Genomic DNA, 23,276 nt, shown 5'->3' on the forward strand with positions numbered 1-23,276 from the left:
CATCCTGTGCAGTCCTCAGAATGTATCTAACTAGATGACCAAGCCCAAATTGGTGACCTCTTAATGTTGGATAATGCTTCAGAAAAGGTAAATGTTGGGGTCCACACTTGGTTAAATGCACATATTACCAAACACAAAGAACTGGGTTCAACCCCACTCCCCACCTGCAGGGGGATGTTTCACAGGCAATGAAGCAGGTCTTCAGGTGTCACTCTTTCTCTCTCCCTCTCTATCTTCCCTTCTCTTCTCAATTGCTCTCTGTCCTAACAAAATAGAAAAGAAAAAAATGCTGCAGGAAGTGAATTCCTAGTGTCAGCACCAAGCTCCAGCAATAAAAGGGGGAAAAAAAGGAAAGAGAAAGAAAAAGAAGAATGTTTTCATTCAATCATTCTCTCTTCTCTCTCTCTCTCTCTCTCTCTCTCTCTCTCTCTCTCGGATCTCATCACTCTAGGAGAACTTTTTTTCAAATAGAGAAAGAGAAAAATAGTGGTAGAAATAAAAAGGTATGACAGCACTGAAGTTTCCCCCAGAGCTATGGGTCCAGGCTTGAGCCTTGGTGACAAGCATGGCAAAGAAAGCACCCTTTCAGGTAAGATACCTTGCTAAGCAGAGAAGCACAACTCTTTAAGCATAAAAAGAAAAAAAGAAACTCATCCTCTCCAAACACTGCAGATCCTAGAACAAACGCATTCTCTTTATTTCTGCCATCCTTATTAAGAAAACTATATGAATTATCACTTTCCTAAGTGTCTTAAGACTTTCTTACAATATTTTTTCTTTTGAAATGAAACAGTGTAAAATCCATCGACTGTTCTATAACTACAAGCACACATAATCCAGGACTCCAGAGGACGAGACAAAGAAAATACACTGAATTTGAGTTACCTCTGTCGGCAAGCAGTCTGCCCATAATTTTGTCACGGATACAAAGAGCATTCTCCCATTCCATCTGTTCAGCAACCCTTACTCTTTTGCAGGGGCTCTTTGAATGTACTTCTACAGCTGCTTCTGTTACAAACTACTGTACACCAACTCCGCAGTGACATTCTCCTAGAATGCCACTATATCCCTCAGGGCTTGAGGGATGCGAACTAAAAAGAAGTTGAAGGCGCACTTCCCCCTAACCCCAGCCTCCCGTTCACAGGCAGCTTCCCTCCAAGAGATCAGCTTCAAAAGTTCAGATGAGTGAAGTCACACATGACCTCACAAATCTCAGCTTAACTCTTTAGATGCCAGGAAGTCGGAAGGACTGTCTGAGTTTATGTGGAATGATGGTCAGAAGGAAAGCAAGTTTTTCCAACACAGAAAGAAAAACAAAAAAATTCAGCAGTGTTTTCTTTAATAGTAGAAAGGGTTGTTTTTTTTTTAAAGCATTATTATCTTGTAAAGCCATAAATACCCACAACATGTGCATTCTAGCCCCAAAGGAATGGTTACAATAGCCAACAACAACAACAAAAAGACCTAATTTATTTGTGTCGTATAAAATTCAGCTGTGTTAAATTCATACTTAATCTTCTGTGGTTTGTGTTTTGCTATATTCATTATGGCTCTATTTTTCTGCTTTTGCTGGTATTATTCATTTGTCCTGTTCAAATCCTGCTTCAAACATTCAGAAGTGGCCAGGCAGCAGGCACAGCTGTCAGACACCAGTGACAGCCACCACAGATGTCTAGAATCTGGGGATTGCAGAAGTCAGGATCCAGAGGAAGGTCTGCCACCAGACCTAACTAGTGGATAACAGAGCCACAGTAGCTAGCACCCCCTCAAAGCAAAGCAGCTCTTCCTGTCTCTGAGTTGCTTTTCCAAGTTTTTCACATTGGGCTTTTTGTTTTGTTGTTGTTGTTAGCATAAAAGAATTGCAAGACTCAGAATTTAAATAACAACAACAACAACAAAAAAGAAAATACTTTATAAACAGGAGTAGAAAAATTGTTCACTCTGGCAAGAAAGTAAGTGTGCTCTTTTTAAGAGTGTCTTAGTTCACCCAGAAAATGATAACTTAGCATCCAATAATTTTACTCCTAAATGCATACCTACCCTAGAGAAACTTCTGTGTGTGCACAAGAAGCCAACGATAACAATGTTCACTGCCTCAGCACTCTTTGAGATAAGAAAATGCAGAGCAAACAAAATACATATAAACAGGAAAATGAAGGGGGAAAAAGCTATAGTACACAGTGATGTAATGAACAGTTCATAACAAAGTTTTAACCTAGGATTAAACTAGGTCAGAACACATCTGAAATCCTAAATAAACATAAGAAAAAAGAAGATAAGATAGCTCAAAAACATGTGAAAGAACATCATGTAGCTTTTATAGATGCCTGCTTCATAATGTTTATAGATGCATAGCTGTATGAGAATGACTAACACCCACAGGACATGGTTACCATTAGGAAGATGAAGAATAGGAACAGGAGGAGCATTCATGGAGAGCTATGATTTCTGCGCTATGTTTTATTTCTTAAATTGGATGGTGGGAGTGGCCTGGGAGTTTGTGTAGTGGTTAAAAGGTTGGCCCATCAAGCATGAGGTTCTAATTTCAATTCCCAGAATCACTTGTGCCAGAGTGATGCTCTGGTACTTTCTCCTACCTCACATAAATAAATCTTTTTTTTTTTTAACTGGCTGGTGAATTCACAGGTGTTCACTATTTCCTAATATGTAGTATGTCTGAGATGTTTCAGAAGTTGTAAAAAGTCAACTACTTTTTCAGTGTAGCAACACCTGGTCTATCTGTAAGATTAACACAACAGGAAAGAGAGGTCACTATTTCCCACAACTTCCAACTCTCAGGTCCCCCAGTCCAAACAGCTGTCATTAATTCTACTCAGTTCTGCTCTGTTCCCACAATCAGCTAGACATGTCTACCTCCTTCTTCACAGTCCAGTGCCAAAACTGACATTTCCATGAGGATCTCCAAGTTGGAAGCTGTCCAGTCTGCCCTAAACCTTACAGTCTAGCTTCCTATGCCCTTTATGAGGGTGAGCTGATAAGTTATCTCAGCTGCCACCTCTTTGGTTTTGAAACACTTTGTACCTACTATAGAGCAGCTATAATCTAAATTCTTTGTTCAACAAAAACTGAGTAGTCTTTGGAACAGATTCTTTCAGTCTCCAACTAAAGACTTGACAAGGTCAGCCTCTATATCAAGGACACCCTTCTTCACTAAATATAAAATTATAGGATGAATTCTAACATAGTTGTTAAACGAATGGTAGGTGTGAATAATGAGCTTTCATGATTCTGTTTCACAATGACAATTACTCAATACCTCTTATTTTCTCTATGCTAAGGACTTCATATTACTACTCTTGACTAGAAAATGTCACCGTCTTTATGTGGAGGTGGGGCTGCTATATAGAATAATTATAAAGACAATAAGATAAACTGTCATTAAAATTCCTCACCTTCAAGTAATCTAGGCTTTTAGAGTTATTATTACAGACAAACAGCATCCCAAGCCAATCTGATCATAGCCCATTCAGACTACGTAACTTTGAAGAAGTTTTAAAGACAAGTAGTAATTCAAAACAGTATTATTACTGAGAGAATAACCAACATTTTTTAGACTACTTATCAGGTGGCATCAAATGATTACTTCTTTTCCCAGATAAGGACGTTAAGGTGTAGAGAGATAATTCACTAAAACTTGAACCAATGTAGCCTGACTTAAGAACCCACACACTTCAGCAGGAAACCACACTATTTCCTAGCAGAAAAATGGAGCAGCCTCTGTTATTTCTAGAGTAGGGATGGGAACTCTATAGTAGTGCACCAAAGATGACACAAGAAGTCTTTATTATATTTTATTTTGCCACCATGGCTTCACTGGGACTTTTTCTTGTACTATTCTGCCATTCTCATTGAGACATTTTTCTCAGTTTTCAGACAGAGAGTGAGAGACAGAGAGGGACAATTGAGAGACACCACAGCACTGATCCACCACTCATGAAGCTTCCCCTTTGCATGACATGCTCATGTGGTTGTGGGGGGCTTGAACCCAGGTTCTTCTGCATAACAAAGTGGGAGCTCTACTAGGTGAGCCATCTCTTGGCCCCCACAAGAAATCCTTAAGTTCATAGCCAGAGCTCATGTTTACACATCTCCATTTAGAGATGTCTCCCTGACACCAGCATAGTGACCTTCTAACTGGTCTGCTACCAGAGAGCAGAGAAGGACTGTCTCAGTCAGTTTTGCATTTCAGCACTCCTCAGGTTCTAAAGTGTTTATGAATCACTTAGGAATATAATAAAATACACATTTAAAAAGATAAACATTTTGATGAATTGACTGAATGGGTCATGATGAGGTTCATATGACACAGTTCTAACAAGCTTCCAGAAGGGAAACAACAAGCCGGGCTGAACATCAAAACCATCTGAAAACCTTTTAAAGTGATCATGCTTCTCTTTTTGGCTAGGGAATGCATGCTAGGGAATAAAGGCAGGGAGAGGACTTGGGTGGCTGGGGAAGGGGAGGGAATGAAGAGCTTTGGGGTCCTAGTGCATGATGGTGGAAAAGGACGTAAGCTGGGGATGAGACTGTTTTGCCGGAGATGAGACATTGTGCTCATGTGTCAATCATTATACTGTAAGCCTCCCCCAGGATGATAAAAGCAAAAAGAAGAAGAAGGAAACTTTTCTTCTAAACTTCTAAACTAATAGAAGAAGCAGAGCCTTCAATGATGGTGCAAAATAGGAAGTTGAAAATTTAAAAAGCTTACCACATAACCCTAATGTGCAGTTTAGTTACTGACCCTGTCCCAGAGCTTTGCTACTTCTTTGTCCTGTGGGCCATTGCGGGAGACCAGTGGTTCTTAAACTTTCAACACATAAAACAACTGGTAGTTTGTCAAAATGCAGATTTTTAACTAAGCAGGTCAAGGACTGGGTCTGAGATGCTTCTCACAAGATTCCAAATCAATGCTGCTGGGTAGCAAGATGGTGAGAAGGAAAATAAAAATCTCAATGGTCTTATAAGGCTTTCTTTTTCTGAATCTTGAGCTAGAGGCCAGGCTTAACTGCAGATGAAGCTTTATATGCAGGCATATGAAACATCATCTGAAGTATGGAGAGGAGGATGCATCTATGACTGGCCTGGGGTATTTAATATTAACCCTCAATTCTACTTAATAGGATTATATCTGACTGACTTGTACCATGGCCATTAGGGTACTGAGTACTAACGCTCTACTAAAATTTGAGTCAATTAAATTTAGCCTCTTTATTGCAGCTTATAGAAAGATTATGAGTTCCACATGAGGAAAAAAAATCAGTAAGAAAAATAAGATTAAAGCCTGGGAGCATCCTCATTTGGAGTTCTGATAGATTTGTATTTCTATGCAAAATACACTAGGAGAAGGTCCATTTTTATTCTTCCCCAAACAACAGATCAGTAGATAATATTTCTCTAATAGTAAAGGCAAATCTAGTGTTAAGTGAGCCCTGTTGGGAGGAAATATTTCCACCGAAGCCTAAGTACTGCACTACTGACATAAGAATAAAAAGACAATTGTATCACCTCCATCAAAATATTAACTGCCAGGCCAATTTTTATTTAGAGTTGCAATCCTCCTTTTAATGATACATACTTCTTTTTTAATTTTTTAAAAATTATCTTTCTTTGATAGAGACAGCCAGAAATTGAGAGAATGGGGAAGATGAAGAGCGGGAAAGACAGAGAGACACCTGCAGCCCTGCTTCACGACTCGCAAAGCTTTCTCCTTGCAGGTGGGAGCCGAGACGCTTAAACCTGGGTCCTTGTGCACTGTGACACGTACCCTCAACCAGATGAGCCACCACCCAGCCCCAATGATACATACTTATAATGGTCTTTATCACTGGAAGCCCTTTAATACAGTCTTTGATTTTAAAAAAAAAAGTCATCCAATAGCCAGCATCCTACAGTATATATCCAGGGAATTTCTTTATTTTAAACTACATGATAGAGAGACTCTGGAAAACCCTACAACAAGTGCAAGACCATTTCCTAAAGTCATTGCAATTTCTACAAAAGATACCCAGCCAAGGGGATGGCTCCAACTCCACAAGAAACAGGGCCAGGCATGTGGAGGAGAAATTAAGAAACAACCGGGACAGAGGAAACTCACCTAGGAGAGTACATTTCTTTCTTTCTTTTTTTAATGTTTTTTATTTATTTATTATTTTTCCCTTTTGTTGCCCTTGTTTATCATTATTGTTGTTAGTATTGTTGTTATAGCTGTCCTTTTTGTTGGATAGGACAGAGAGAAATTGAGAGAGGAGGGGAAGACAGAGAGAGGGAGAGAAAGATAGACACCTGCAGATCTGCTTCACCACTTGTAAAGTGAACACCCTGCAGGTGGGGAGCCAGGGTCTCCCTACACGGGTCCTTGCGCTTTGTGCCATGTGTGCCCAACCTACTTTGCCACCGCCCAGCTCCCAGGAGATTGCATTTCTATAAAGGCAGAACCCTAAAGATACACTCAGGAGATCTACGTTCCTGAATATGGGCCTCCCCTGTTAGTTCACTCCTAACCTTCCAGAGCTCACTTCAAGCTCATAGCTACAAATCCCACCACAAAATGCAGGGCTTCAAATTCTTCCCCAGTTATCTTCAATGCCACACTCCCGTAAGTATTTTCATATGAAGGGCCCTCATTCTTCTGAAATCCATTCATTTATTTATACACAGAAGGAATAGAGAAAGTGAACAGTAAACACGACCACAGCACCTTGAACCTGGGTTGTGCACATGGCAAAGCAGCACACTATCCATGTGAGCTACTTCACTGGCCCTGCAATTAAAACTCTTTAAACCCACCCCACTAGTAGGCATTAGATGCTGACCTACAAGCCCTGTTTCTTTCCTAACTCCTGTTGATGGTTGATTCAATAAGTCACCCAGGCTTAAAAATGCACACAACCATTTTGATTGAGCCCAGCTTGTTCTGCATTTGAGCAAGACCATTTCCTAAAGTCATTGCAATTTCTACAAAAGATACCCAGCAAAGGGGATGGCTCCAACTCCACAAGAAACAGGGCCAGGCATGTAGAGGAGAAATTAAGAAACACCCAGGACACACCTAGGCCCTCCTTCTCTTATTTCTTACTAGTTTTGTTTTCCTTAACCATTTGCATGTAATCCTTAGAATATTAATCAGACTGTTGGAAAACTCATGCCAGGTTTAAAATGAGTTGCTATAAGTTTATAAGGGCTTAGCGCAGTCTCACAACAAAACTAAAATAGGTATTGAAATGGTTTCCATTTTACCAGTAAGAATTCAGGTTCTGCCAGTGAGATGATCTACCCACAACCAAACAACCATAAAGAAGATGACTTGACTTCCAGTCCTTTGAGTCCAAATCCTAGTTTTCGTGCAATGACTACAGTGAGTATACTGCCCCTTAATGAAAAGTGATGCTTCTGGAAGCCCAGTGCTGTTTCAGATAGCTGACAGTGAGAGACCAATGTTAAAGACTCCTAGCCTGATACATGGCACATAGGTGCAATTATTTTCTTCAAGTCACTACTGCCGTTGATATTACTAATTTTCATTTATCTCCTATTATGTACCAGCTTTTGTTAGAGCATGTGATTTTTCCACTTGACTAATTTCATTTGTTCCTCCCTCCCTTACCAGGTAGGTATTATTGACTCTATTTTGGATCTGGAAAAGTTCCCAGGTTGTCACACCCAGTGAGGAAGGATCTGAACACAGGGATGACTGGCTCTGAAAATCAAGTAGAGCTTCCACAACTCATCACTGAGCAGGAACACATTTGAGGTGGGGGGAGGGGAGCTGATGTAAACAGATGCTTCAGGAAGTTCATAAAAGGAGAAGGAAAGCCTATTTCCAGAATAAATTTTAAAAATGTAAAAGAACAGGAGTTGGGTGGTAACACAGCAGGTTAATCGCAGGTGAGGCAAAGTGCAAGGACCAGCGTAAGGATCCCGGTTCGAACCCCAGGCTCCCCACCTGCAGAGGGGTTGCTTCACAAGCAGTGAAGCAGGTCTACAGGTGTCTATCTTTCTCTCCCCCTCTGTCTTCCCCTCCTCTATTTCTCTCTGTCCTATTCAACGACAACAACAATAAGATCTACAATAAAAAAAACAAGGGCAACAAAAGGAATTAAATGAGTATTTTTTAAAAGTGAAAAAAAAAGCTATCACTAGAGCAATAGCAACTCAATAACGAAGCCCAAAAACACTGTATCCAGTGCTAATGACAGAGAAATAGTTCAAGTTCCACAATGAGTCAGATTACTAACGACAGTCTCACAAGATCAACTCTCTACCCTATTACTGGCTTAACTCATTTTCTTCACTTACTGTACACATGATATTAAAATACCACCTACTTTCTTTGCTTCTAATACTTATAAATGATATCAAAATACTGGTAGGTCTTAAACAGGGATAGCAAATTAGTATTTTGAAACTATACTGCAACAAATGTCTGTATTAATCTTGTTGTGTGTGACTTTTTCCTAGAAGACACTAAGAGAAACATCAAAGAAGAAAAAAAAAGATACTTCTAAATGCCAGCATTCCATTTGAGACAAGGTAAAAAAAAATCAAGAGGAAGGCAGAAAACCACAACTATCAAATTCCAATGGACCCAAGACTGAGGGAAGCGCTTTCCACAGACCTATCAGCCGAACACAGATGCAATTCACCTACTCCTGAGGGACAGCTGAAAGAAAAACTAGGAAGCTGAGGAATTAAATATATCTTTGACATGGCAAAGGAAACATTTTAAGTGGCACCTTTATGTCTCCCAGAAATCCAAAGAAGAAACTCCTGTCATATTACTTTATTTGGGTCTCACTTTTTCTCTCTGGCCAAATCCAGACTTAATAGAAAGGAACAACATTCAGCTCTGTCACAGTCACAAGTGACAACAGTTGTGCCTTACAGTCTTCAAGTAAAAACTTACTGATTGAAGTTGGAGTCATTGGAGTCATCAGTTGACAAGCCGTCACGGAAGAAACACCTAGACACAAAGGAGCCCATCGGAACGTGTATAACTGTAAGTCTCTAATTATCCTTTCTAATTTTGGAGCCATGTGACTCGACTTCACACAGCACCGCTGACCCTGTCAGCCGGAGGGCTCTGTAGCTGGACCACAAAGGAAGGGGATACTCCTGTTGGCTCCTTCCTTAAGATGCTGCTTTACATCTAAGAGCAACCTGCCTCCTGACCAGCATTCAGGCTCATTTAGCATACAACAAAGCACCTAGGTGGATTTAACTACTCCCATCCAGATTTAATTCTTATCCTATGGTCTTGTCGATCATTTTTATATCAATAAAAATAAATAAAAATAAAAATTACAGCATGTACATAGTGAAAATTTTTTTAAAAGTATTTCTATCTTTCAAAGAGTGATCAGCTAATCTCACATAGGTAAAGAGTTCTTTAAAAAGCAAACACTGAGAACACAGACTTTTTTTTTTCTCTTTTGCAACATGAATATTACAGACTTAAAGATTTTTCTTATTTGACTTAAGAGACTTAATATGGAAGAAGAACCCTTCCGGCTACCACAGTTTGTCCTAATTCAATATTAAATGGTGTTCATGATAAAGAAAAATTTAGATTTCCTAAAGAGCTACAATATCCTCATTATTTTCCTGACCACTTTCTCCTTTCTTCAAAGAAGCAACAGAAAGAGAACAGTGTTACCCTGGGTTCATAGGGAATCAATGTCAGTTATTACCCCTTCAGTCATTGTTAGCTACAAGTAGAGGGACACACTGAAGGAAAAGAAATTAATACTCCCAGGCAGTGATAAATAAATATCAGATGCTGCAGTGGATAAGGCATTGGACTTTCAAGCACAAAGTCCCAAGTTCAGTCCCAGCAGCACATGTTCCAGAGTGATGTCTGGTTCTTTTTGTCTCTTCTATCTTTCTTATAAATAAATAAGTAAACAAATAAAAATCTTAAAGAGGGGCTGGTGCAGTGGAATATCTAGTTGAGTGCACGTTACAGTGTGCAAGGACCCAGGTCTGAGCCCCCCAGCCCCCACCAGCAGGGGGAAAGCTTTGCAAGTGGTGAAGCAGTATTGCAGGTGTCTCTCTGTCTCTCTCCCTCTTTATCTCCCCTACCCTCTCAATTTTCTCTATCCAATAAATAGAGATAATAAAAGATGGTTTAAAAAAAAAAGAAGAAGAAATGTATTCTTGTTTTTGAGACCAAAAACAAATGAGCTCTGGAGTCTGATCACCTAGGTTCAAATCCTGATGAACCACCTGTTGTATGAGTTACTTTGAGTAAGCTATTCAACTGCTCTGAGTCTTAGTTTTCGTATCTATGAAATGAGAACATTAATACTTCCTACCTCCAAGTTTATTACGAGAGCTAAAGAACCCATGCTTACTAGTTAGCAATTCCCATGGTATACATATGATCCTTGAAATATAAAACTGTCTTTAGGTGGTTAGGCAGCATACCTGGTTAAGTACACACATTACAGTGCACAAGGACCCCAGTTTAAGCCCTTGGTCCCCACCTGCAGGGGGAAAGCTTCACAAGTGCTAAAACAAGTCTGCAGGTGTCTCTTGTTCTCTCTCCCTCTCTATCATCTCCTTCTCTCTGGATTTCTCTCTGCTTCTACCTAATAAATAAATTAAATAAATACAAAAAATAAAATTAAAAATTGTGTTTAGAGACCACCTAAAGAAATTTTACAGTGTTTTTTATTATTATTATTAACTACCAACTAACATTTACATGTTAAAATCAGGACCTCAGTAGGGATGGGTTTTATTTTCTTGGTTAATGCCTTGCTAGAACCAAGAAAACATAACAAGGGTTAAATGCCTTAGTCTTATTCCCTTTCCTCCCTCAGTGTACATTTTATCCTACACGGTCACGGATCTCTCCCTTCCACCCCAGTACATTATCAAAGAAGCAGAAGACAGCAGGGAACTGAGATAGAATGCTAGGTATGTGAACTTATTAAGCATTTTTCTTGTGTAAAGATCACAAAATTTATGAATAAAAATTAAAAACAAATAGTTTCCCCTAACACTTTGGCTCTGAATACTTAGCTGAGGAAGTCAACGATGCTGACCACTATTCTAGGACTTCCACGGCAGGTTCAATATCATTGTTTACTTCCTTACTTCTACGGAAGGATATTCCATCATAGAGGAACTTTTAAAAGCCTTTTCATTGATTAACTTAAAAATTTATAGAGGCATGTTTATGAACAGTTTAGTAAGTTTTTTTCTTTCCTAAACTGAATATGCACAGACACACATACCCCAACACCACCAACAACCATTTCTACAATTACCAACTCAGGCTTCTGGCTCTGTAGTTAATTCTGTAGTTAAGTGGCAAAAAGGGAAACTACAAAAAAAAAAAAAGAGAGAAAGAAAAGAAGGAAGAAAGAAAGGGGAAAGAAGGGGAAGAAAGAGGGAGAAAGGAAGAAAAAAATATGCAGCCAGGCAGCACAGGATAGAAATTATTAGTGGCTGGCCAGGCGGTGGTGCACCTGGTTAAGCCCACACATTACAGTGTGCAAGAACCTGGGTTCAAGCCCCTGGACCCCACCTGCTGGGGGCGTGGAGAATTTCATGAGTGGTGAAGCAGGGTTGCATGTGTCTCTCTATCTCTCCCTCTCTATCTTCCCCTCCCTTCTCAATTTATCTCTGTCTCTATCCAATAATAAATAAAAAATTTAAAAAGACAGTACTTATAAAAAGGAAGGAAGGAAGGAAGGAAGGAAGGAAGGAAGGAAGGAAGGAAGGAAGGAAGGAAGAAAGACTGCATATGGAGTGTCCCACCCAGCTGGTCTGCCCACTTCACTAGTGACACTGAAGAAAGGGGGATGACCACCATCCAATAACTCAGTGGAAGAGAGTCAACACTGGACAAGAAGTTCGGCAAGCTTATGCTACAGAAGCTTCACACTGATTACTGGGACACGACATCATTGCATTTGATAAAGTTCATATGTAGCAGTGCAGGTGATATAGCTGAAAAGTTTATTTCAAGATGACTGGAAGTAGTCTACTGCCTAAAACTGAGGAGTTAAAAATACTACTTATTTTCCAGCCAGATAGTGGTTCACCCTGTGTTGTATAAGGACCCAGGTCAAAGTTCCAGTCCCCTACCTGCATGGGAAAAGCTTCCAGAGCAGTGGAACAGTGTTGCAGGTATGTCTCCTTCTAGCTCTCCCTTCCTATCTTCCTCTGTCTTTCACCTTCTGTCAAAAAAGGGGGCGTGGTCTGGGAGGTGGCACAGTGGATAAAGCACTGAACTCTGAAAAGGATGAGGTCCTGAGTTCAATCCCCGGCAGCACGTGTATCAGAGTGATGTTTGGTTATTTCTCTCTCTCCTCCTGTCTTTCTCATTAATAAATAAATAAAATATTTTTTTAAAAAGGGAGGGGGAGAAAAAAGTCCTAGCTAGTCTATCATCTGCTCTCTTAGCTATTTAACTTTGCCTGGTTAATGAATATCACCTCTGCCCAAATGAATACTTCTTGTTCTTAGTACTAAACTACACACTGAGTACACACTTTAGTTGATTTCTTTCTGCTCTGACTCATAGCTCAATAATGCTCCTCCCTTTCCTTCATTCACTCACTTTCCATGTAGCTTTCATAACAAAACCACTTGGCCCACAATGACTTATCCCTCCCCCCTGTTTTTGATTAATAATGTAAACAACTTCCACTTAACCCAGAGATTTGGATGGCATATCAGCGAAATCATCTATAAATGTGTCCTATAGCCTTTTATCATAACTGACAGAAATATTATAGTTTACCCAGCAGGGCACATCCCTTCTATGTGTGACCCACCTGGGTTTAGGCCCTGGCACCACAGAAGACACTGGAGGAAGCTCCATGGATGGTGTGTTGTTGTTTCTCCTCTCTACCTCTCCCCCCAGCTCCATACCCCTCCCCCACAAGTAGAAAATGAAAAAAAGTTGGGTCAGGGACCCAGCAGTGGTGTTGGACACACACAAAGCTTTGGATTATTTTACCAATGCTTCAATAAAAAAATTCTTAAATGGCACCCTCCATTTGAGGTCACCCTACTCTCAATGTCACCATTCCTTCTGGGACATCCCCCTTTCAGAGATATAGGACATTAGTTGATTATTAATCAACTAATTCAGAGTCGAGCAGTTGCATAAGCTCCTACTCTGTACCCTGAGCTAGGCACTGTGCTAGGTCATCTAGTCTGTATGAACCCTTTAAGTCTCCTGGCCACACACAGCACATCAAAAACACCACTCTGCAAATCAACAAATCAGGTTTTAGAAAGAATGAGCATTTCCTGAGTCATTCAACTAATTCACAACACAATATTCTGCTTTACAAGACGTGTATTTTTCATCTTCTCAACCAGATGCAGTAAGACAGCAAACATCCATGGTTCATCCCACAGGGAAATGCACAGACACATGTCATTCTTACATGTTCAGTGAAATACAACCCGAGAAATGGGCTATAGATATTTAACATAGGACAGATTGATCATAAAGAGAAGTTGAATGAAAATCTGCAATGTGAATGTACTTTTTTTTTCCGATTTTTTTTGCTTTCTTTTTTTTAAATTTTTTTAATATTTATTGTATTTATTTATTCCCTTCTGTTGCCCTTGTTGTTTTATTGTTGTAGTTATTATTGTTGTTGTCGTTGTTGGATAGGACAGAGAGAAATGGAGAGAGGGAGGGGAAGACAGAGAGGGGGAGAGAAAGATAGACACCTGCAGACCTGCTTCACCGCCTGTGAAGCGACTCCCCTGCAGGTGGGGAGCTGGGGTTCGAACCGGGATCCTTAAGCTGGTCCTTGTGCTTTGCGCCACCTGCGCTTAGCCCTCTGCACTACAGCCCGACTCCCTTTTTCCGATTTTTTTTAAGTTACCACCAGGGTTATTGCTGGGGCGAGGAGCCTGTACTACAAAGATATTGCTCCCAGCAGCCTTTTTTTCCTTTCTATTTTTACTTGACAGGACAAAGAGAAGTCTAGAAGGGAGAGAGAGAGAGAGAAAGAGAGAGAGAGAGAGAGACCCCTGAAACACTTTCTTCACCACTTGTTGTGAAGCATTCCCCCTGCAAGTGGGGAGTGGGGGGCTCAAACCTTGCATATAGTAACATGTGCACTCAACTGGGTGCACCACCACCTGGCCTAAATACAGACTTTTAGAAAAATACATATATATATATATATATACAAAAAAATAAATTACCCTCATTTAACTTTTTCTCTGCTTTCTGCAGCAAACAACAACATTTTAATTCTGGAAAAATAGAACAAAATTTAATTCTCTGACCACTGGTGAGAATGTCAAAGGATAGGTAAATGGCCCAAGTATGATAAGTAAGAAGAAATTAAATGCTGGATAATGCACAAACAGAGAGGAAATCACTAAGCGACTGGTGTAGAACACATCGCCTTTAGAGTTGTCAGTCTATTGCCCAGAGAGACTTGAATCCTCAAGTAGAGAGAGAAAATAAATATTTATGGCACTGACCAAAGAACCAGCTCTCTCAAGCGCATGGGCCATCAGATCCTTCTGCATCATCCCAGGAACAGGATGACTGGCTACAGAGCAGGACCTCAGAGAGCAGAGGATAGGACAAGACTTCAGTCACCAGCTAATCCCACATCATCAATTTACAACTAAGGACTCTCTGGCCAGATTAAGCGTCAACAGCCGATACAAATAGCAGAAGGAAATCCAAGATCTCTCGGTGTTCTTTTCAGCTCATGCCACTGCTGCCAAAGCGGTATCACTGGAGCAGAGCAGACACATCCTCACCACCCACAAATTATAATTCAGGATCCAATTCACAAAGGGTAACCCAAGGAATATCAGCCAAGAGAATGCCACAGCTTGCCAATTTGGCAAAATGTTAAAGTGTACGCTGCCTGCCCCAAAGGCCCAATGCCTATCTTTTTTTTTCCCCTTATTGTTTATTTACTTATTTTTAAATATTACTTAGTGCTTTAATAATGATTTAGAAGGTTATAAAACACAGAACTCTGGTGGTGGGAAAGGTGTGGAATTATACCCCTTTTATCTTATAATTTTGTAAATCAATATTACATTATTAATTAAAAAATACAAAAAAGAATATAAGATTGCAGGAGTATCTCTCTGTAACACATGGACCACCAAAGATTTATGCCTTCTCACCTCACCAATAAACTCCATAGTTGGGAGGGAGAAACAGGCCAGGGGCAGCACACTCATCTACCAATAAACTCCATAGTTCTCACAAAGTCTGAGAAACAGTTTGGCTATTATTATTATTTTTTTTTGGCAAGTTCATGTGCTTCTGGTACATTGCTTATAGGTAGGAGCCCAAACTCGGGAGTCGGGTGGTGGCACAGTGGGTTAAGCACACGTGGCGCAAAGCGCAAGGACTGGCATAAGGATCCCGGTTCGAGCCCCTGGGGAGTCACTTCACAAGCAGTGAAGCAAGTCTGAGGTGTCTGTCTTTCTCTCCCCCTCTCTATCTTCTCCTCCTCTCTCCATTTCTTTTTGTCCTATCCAACAACAACGACATCAATAACCACAACAATGTTAAACAACAAGGGCAACAAAGAGGAAAATAAATAAAATAAATATTTAAAAAAATTTTTAAAAGGAGCACAAAATGATGAAGTCCTATGCCTTATCAGAAAAGTATAAAAAGTCCTTCAGCAGAAAGAAAGTAAGGAAAGGAAAGGAAAGGGTAGGGTAGGGTAGGGTAGGGTAGGGTAGGGTAGGGTAGGGTAGGGTAGGGTAGGATAGGATAGGATAGGATAGGATAGGATAGGATAGGATAGGATAGGATAGGATAGGATAGGATAGGATAGGATAGGATAGGATAGGATAGGATAGGATAGGATAGGATAGGATAGGATAGGATAGGATAGCATAGGATAGCATAGGATAGCATAGGATAGCATAGGATAGCATAGAATAGCATAGAATAGCATAGAATAGCATAGAATAGCATAGAATAGCATAGAATAGCATAGAATAGCATAGAATAGCATAGAATAGCATAGAATAGAATAGAATAGAATAGAATAGAATAGAATAGAATAGAATAGAATAGAATAGAATAGAATAATATCTTATGTTCCAGCAATACCACTACTAGGCATCTACTCAAAGAATATTAAATAGGACAAGACTTCAGTCACCAGTCAATTCCACATCATCAACTTAAAACTAAGGACTCTCTGGCCCTAATTTGAAGAAACATATACACCCCAACATTATTCATAATAGCCCAAAAGTAGAAACAACCTAAATGTTCACTGGTTGGATAAAAAAGTCATGGAATAAATATTCAAGGAAATACTCTGCAATTTAAAAAGGTGATGTTGTGTCCCAAATTACTTTTAAATTTACATCCATAGAAATTGGCCAAATGCTTTGCAAACACATTCCACAATCAGATTTCCCAAAGGAGAAAAAAGAAAGAAAAAAAAAGGCTGAAAAACAAAAACAAAAAAACACCACACCAGGATGAAATGAATGAGAATGTGTCCAGTACCTCTCCCAGAAAGCTATGGCCTGAGTGCCTTTCATGTAGATGGAATCACTGGAGTCCTCCAGCCCATTGGTGATGGCCTCAGAATAGCCCATCATTATTCCACCATCTTCTGAGACACTCAGGATGTCTTGCCCTCCTGCTGATGTTCGTTCCAGGAACTGACCACCTTCTTTAATGCGTTGTTGTATCATTGGAGTGAGGGGCATTTCAAAACTAAAGTAACTATCAGGCTCGGAGTATAAAGTCTCCATGGATTCAGCACTGTAATATAAAGAAGTGTTGTCCAAAATGGTTTCAAACTGGGAGCTGTACACATCAGTGGAGTCCTCTGCATACCCAGACCCAAGGATGTCATCCTCTCCTTCTCGAAAGTGCTCCTCAAGCTCAAGGATCCTGGAAAGAAAGTGAAGAATTTCACTACTCAGCTTATCTTTTCCTTTCAACTGTCAAAAAAAAAAGTTAATATTCTGTAGAGTTAACTTATTTATTCGTTGGATTTATATATTAATAACTATTTTTTCACTTTGCTGAGGAATATTTACTAGAAGATATCATAGAAACACTCACGTGGTACACTATCCTCCCCAAAGTGTAACATTTTCAGGCTAGTTTCCTAAGATGTGATTACATCTGGTCCAATGAGTATTTGAATAAACTATTTGAATAAACTACAAACTCTTACTTTTAATCAACTAAACTCCACATAATCAGATCATAACAGCTACCATTACTCCTAATTTTAATATAAATATGAGCACACACACACATATATATAATGTAATATATATATTGAGGTTTTGTGCTTGCATGATTCCACTACTCCAAAAGGACTTTTTTTTTCTTTTTTCCAGGTAGAGGGTGAGAGGCAAAGAGCTAGAAAGACAGAGGGAGGAGAGACACCACAGCACTGTTCCACCATTCATAAACTTTCCCCTTTACATGATGTTTAATGTGGTGACCAGGGGGCTTGAACCCATTTCTTGTACATAAGGAAGTATGCACTCTACTAGGTCAACTACTGTACACATGTAATATAATAAAAAATACAGTAAGCTTTCATCAGTGTACTAATACTTTCTGATTTAAATACAACCAAATTCCCTCCATAGATTAGAGTCCAACAGGGTGCCCTCTGCTGACAATAATGCAGAACTGCAGAGCGATTTCTAGTCCAAAGTCCAACACACATAAAAAGGTCAGCAGACTCATTTATTATAGGTTAAAACTATAACCTATAATAACTTGTAAGTTGTTTTGAGGCAGTAAAAGCCCAGAAACAACTTACAAGTTAATATATTCAGGTTATGAGGTATTAATCAATATTCAACATTTTCATAAAATATTAAAAATAAATATGAAGAAAACTAAGTAAAATTTTAAAGCTTAAACTATCAAGAGTTGCTGAATCCTAGATATGCCAATTATTATGTATGTCACTTAAGGAAATTTTACTTAACTCCACTGTGTCTCAGATTCCTATAAATAAGAATAAAAACAGAAACAAGAATAGGGGAGTTGGGCGATAGCCCAGTGGGTTAAGCATACGTGGCGCAAAGCAAGGACCAGCATAAGGATCCCGGTTCGAGCCCCCAGCTCTCCGCCCCCCGCCACCCCCAGCTCTCCACCTGCAGGGGAGTACCTTCACAGGAGGTGAAGCAGGTCTTCAGGTGTCTATCTTTCTCTCTCCCTCTCTGTCTTCCCCTCCTCTCTCCATTTCTCTCTGTCCTATCCAACAACAATTATAACAATAATAACTACAACAAGGGCAACAAAAGGAAATTAATTAATTAATTAATTAATTTAAAATATGTTTAAAAAAAGAAACAAGAACAGAAGAATTTTATGAACAATTCACATTTCTAGGTACTACTAGGATTCAGATTCAACATTGCTCAACATTGTTGTCTTGGTGATTTTTAAATTATTAGAGGTCTACCATATAGTAAATAATATTCTGGACCTAGACCTCTCAGTGACTTTTCATTACAACTGAGAAAGAAAAATAAAAGAACCTCCCTTCAGTAAAACCCTCCTGAATCTTACATATACTTCTGATGGAGGCCCACCCCCATCCTATGCTTAGCAATCTTCAAACTTGCTTCAAACCCTTAGTCCCCACCTTCAGGGATGAAGTTTCAAGAGTTGGTAAAGCAGGTATATGGATATCTATCATTCTCTCTCCCTTTCTATCTTCCAATTCCCTCTCAACTTCTCTCTCTTGTCTCTATCAGCAACAGAAAGAAAGAAAAGGGGGGGAGGAGATATAGGGAGAAAATGACCACTGGGAACAGCAAATCTGCTATGCATGAACCAAGCTCCACCTATACTCCTGATGAAAAAAAAGTCCTTTAGACATAATATACAAGTTCTTCAGATAAGGTATGCTATGTATGGTATGATGACAGACAGTATAAAAGGTAGTACAAATTTGAAACGAGTATGTATATCAAATAATGGCTAAAAACAACATAATGTCAGAAATGGATTTACATAGTTCATTGTTCATAATCTCTCTACAACTCTGTTCCCCCAGGGCCATACCTAATGGACAACTTTAAACCAATATTGCCTTCTTTAATAGCAAAGAAACTTAAAAATGAATCTAGTTTTCAGTAACAGTGCTTCTATTCTACAATAAGGACCCAGGACGGCAAGTAAGGTTCTCAAAGATGAACACAAGTCAACCTTTTCCTGCAATAGGCACCAGAACTCACAGCTGCAGGACTGTGGAAGCTCACCTCTCCTTGTCTCTCTCCAATTCATGTTTCCTCTCATGATCTTCTGTGTTTTCCTTTAGGAAGACTTCATCCTCGCCACTCTCAACAGGAGGCACAGGAGAAAATGTCCCTGAGCTATTGCCAGGTCTCCCGGCAGAAGCTTTCCGGGTTTCGTACCAAATACTCTGAGTTAAACCAACTGAATTATGCAAACCAGAAGATGAGGCAAGATGGCTTGGACCTTTGGAAAATTCTTTACTTTCACGAGAGGTCATCCTTTCCAATGATGTCCCCAAATTCGCGGCTTGCCGGACATCTCTTTTCTCCCCTCCTGTCCACAATATTTCAACTCCTTGAAATTCCACGTGTTTGACCCGGCCTGTGCGGCCTAGGGATCCTCCTGGGGCTTCTCTCCCCATATCAGGCCTCCTGTCTCTCAAAACACCAACACTGCCCACAGAGGACCCTGGACACACTGGCACCTGAACATAGCCAGATACTTTCCTCCCATTATTACTTGTTTGGGAAAGCTCTGTCTGAGCTTCTCCAGTTAACAGTGCAGATAGATCCTTCTGAGTGTTCAGATAACAAGTCCCCTCAGTTGTAACTTCGGCTGAAAGAGGTATATGTGGTGATTTTTCCTGGCTATCAGGGAACACTTTGTTGGCTCGAAGTATTCTCTGACTGGCCGTTTCTGGCTCCTTTTCCACCAGCTGACCTGAAAAACCAGAAGCGGCATCTTTGCTCAGTACCTTTGTAGTCTGTAGTATTCCTGAAGTTATTCTGGCTTCTGTGGCTTTCAGAGCTGAAATCAAGGAGTCAATGGGTTGTAAACTTTGTCCCTTGAAGTGACTTTGAGAAGAGGCCTCTCTGACATCAACTGGTCCTTTTGTAACACTGTCTAGACTAGGGAGGTGGCCAGCAAGAAGCTGGACCTCTTGCTGCCCTTGCAGGTCACATGGCAGAGAGTCTGCCACCAACTCGAGAGAACCCCTCAGGCCTTCTCCATTGCCCTCCATGGTCCCATATTCTGGAAATTCATTTGTGACATTCGGTGGGAGTAAAGTGCTTCCTCCATGATCACCTGTGAGCAGAAGAGAATGGACACATGATTTATTTTGAACAGCAGATTCCAATATGTAATAGTAAATATCCACACAGATCAGGTACTCAGGAACACTTTTCCTTTTCATTCTTTGCTTTCTTTTTTTTTTTTTTCCATTCTCTCACTATCTCCTTCCCTCCATAAGCCTGAAATAATACTTCTCAGAACCTTGCCAGGGACTCCTTGCTGATGTGAGTGAATCCACAAAGGTTTGGGCAGAGAAAGAAACAGGACCATATGTCCTATTTAACCCTGCTTCTCACAGAGCCTCACATGTGTGACTCAGTGGTTGCATTTATAGGAGAATAAAATAAGGTTACATATCATTTTCTAAATGCCACCTATCAAATAGCCACTAAAATATTTATATTGGGCATAACACTAAAATAGCCTTATGACCCAGCCAGTAATATCTCTGCAGTATAGTCTCTGAGATGTAGCCTCTATTTAAAGTTAGAAAAAAAATTTTTTTTTTTTTTACCACTAGAAGCTTCCCCCTTCCCCTGTTGGATATCTGTGGGAAAAACAAAATGTTTTTGGAGCCTCCACAGAGTAGGCGAGTAAAGTTAAAATTGGAATAGGGGCTAAAATGCAGAGAAAATTTTCAGACTCAGCTGTGTACACTTTCGTTTTTAATGTTTTGATAGTGGTTTATGAGATTATAGGGTTACAAAGGGAATAGCCTCACACCGTACCCACGACCAAAGTTCTATGACAAACTCCCACCCTCCATACCCACCACAGTTCTCATAAAATCTGAGAGATGGTTTGCTTACTTTTTTCTCAGTCTGTGTGCTTTATTTGATAACCCACATATACAGAAAATTTTAATGCCCTATGTAGACTCCCAATATATGAAGCAATGAAAACAGTAACTAGTATATATTTGCATCGAATTTATACTTTCTTGTTAAAATCAAAGTCAGTGAGAATAATGAATACATATTGGCAGAAAAAAATTAATTGGGGGAGTTTCTGGACAATAATTACAGTCATGTCAGTTACAGTGTCCGATTTCCTTCTGAAGCTGCTCTTGCTTACATTTTATTGAGAAAAATCTTCACATGGGTGAGAGCTCAGGAGAGGGAATGCTTACCTCACTGTGCATGGAGCCCTGGGTTCCAGCTCTACTACCACACGGGCACAACATAGATAGCACCAGTAGAACTCTGTGGATTTTATAATAGGGCTCTGGTATCTTTCCTTTATCTGTCTATATCTCTCTCTGGTGTAGAATTTAAAAAAAAAAAATACATGCCAGGTAGTTTATTCAGTGCTATCATCCATGCAAGAGGCCAGCCAAAAAGAGGTAGGGGGAAAATGAGAAGGAGAAGGGGGAGGATGACGGGAAGGAAGAGGAAGGAGGAGGAGGAGAAAATGAAAGAAGAAACAAGGGGAAAAAAAGGAAGGAAGGAAGGTAGGAAGGAAGGAAGGAAGGAAGGAAGGAAGGAAGGAAGGAAGGAAGGAAGGAAGGAAATATAGACTAGAGAGAATCATGTTAAATTAAATCAGAAGAGTAGGATGAATACAAGATGATCTTCCTCATAGATACATTCTAAGAAACAAAGAAAGAGAAAATACAGGGTTACACTTGACTATGCTCTATCCCAGCAGATCCAGAGTCTCAGAGAGAGGAATTCAGGGAGCAGACGGATGGTGGTGGTTAAAGGGGGTGGGGACCCAATATCCTATGGAGGAAGATGGAGAGTAAAGTGTGCTAATACCCACTTTGAGGATATATAAAACTGTGTCCCTTTGACAACAATCCTGGTAAATAAATATCTCTTCATTAAAGTATTTAAAAATGTAAAAAAAAAAAATGGAGCCAGAAGATAGCTTACTCAGTAGAATGCATGTTCTACTGTGCTTGGAACCCTGGTTCAAACCCTGGCACCACATGGACACTCCACAGCACTAGGGAATGCTGTACAGATGGTGGAGTGGTAGTGTGATATCTTTGTCTCTCTCCTTCTGACTATCTGAAACAAAGTAGAGGAGAAAGAGGGCTCAGAAGTGGTGACATTTGGTAGAACTGGTACAAGGCTCAATCCTACCAACAGAAAAGAAAATTCTCATCTATAAAAGAAATATAGGGGGCCAGATGGTGGTGAATCTAGTTGACTGCACATGCTACAATGCACAAGGACCCAGGTTCGAGCCCACAGTCCCCACCTGCAGGGTGAAAGCTTTGCGAGTAGTGAAGCATTGTTGCAGGTGTCTCTCTAACTCTCTCCTTCTCTATCACCCCCAACCTTCTCGATTTCTGGCTGTCTCTATCTAATTAATAAACAAAGATAATAAAAATTATTTAAAAAGAGCCCAGGTGGTGACACATCTGGTTGAGTGCACACTTTACAGTGCGCGAGGACCCAGATTCAAGGCCTTGGTCCCCACCTGCTGGGGGAAAGTTTCCTGAGTGGTGAAGCAGTGCTGCAGGTATCTGTCTCTCTCCCACACTATTTCCCCCTTCCCTCTCAATTTCTGGCTGTCTCTATACAATAAATAGATAAATAAAGATAAAAAATCTTAAAAATTATTTTAAAAATAAAAATATATATATTGATAGCATTCTCACTTTGACAACTTTATGAAATAGAATATGTGTTATTATTAAAGCACTGAGTTATAACTTCTCTAGAGATTTGATGAATGTCTGAATATGCAAACTGAAGCAGCAGAGGAAAGACTTCCCATGCATGTACAAAATTAGTGACTTGTAGGCATGAGCTAACATGTTTTCCCAATGTGTTGAAATCTGACATATATATATATCTGGAAAAATATCTCACCCAGATAATTTACCTGCCTTGCCATGCATGAGACCCAGGTTCAAGCCTGACCTGGCCCTCATAGTAATGTAGGAAACTTCAGGGCTCTGTGCCTTTGCTTCTCTCTTTCTCACTCTATCTGAGAAAGCCAGCCAGCCCAGAGTGATAAAGCTCCATTA

At 40.0% G+C, this 23,276-nt stretch overlaps 1 protein-coding gene across 6 annotated transcripts in view; it reads right to left on the bottom strand.

Annotated features, from left to right (window-relative positions):
- PSD3 (pleckstrin and Sec7 domain containing 3) overlaps window positions 1–23,276 on the bottom strand; it is a 551,235-nt gene that overhangs the window by 289,011 nt on the left and 238,948 nt on the right. For 4 of the 6 annotated variants that reach the window (XM_060181459.1, XM_060181466.1, XM_060181484.1 and 1 more), the window contains 2 exons: window positions 19,246–20,308; window positions 16,508–16,900 (listed from right to left, as the gene is read on the bottom strand). In XM_060181459.1, coding sequence (XP_060037442.1) covers window positions 16,508–16,900; window positions 19,246–20,308 — 1,456 coding nt within the window. Of the gene's footprint in view, window positions 1–885; window positions 1,151–16,507; window positions 16,901–19,245; window positions 20,309–23,276 lie in introns of those variants that run through there. The other 2 variants (XM_060181516.1, XM_060181506.1) reach the window with 1 other exon arrangement.

The sequence above is a fragment of the Erinaceus europaeus genome, chromosome 2 (assembly GCF_950295315.1).
Source record: "Erinaceus europaeus chromosome 2, mEriEur2.1, whole genome shotgun sequence".
Lineage (NCBI taxonomy): Eukaryota > Metazoa > Chordata > Mammalia > Eulipotyphla > Erinaceidae > Erinaceus > Erinaceus europaeus.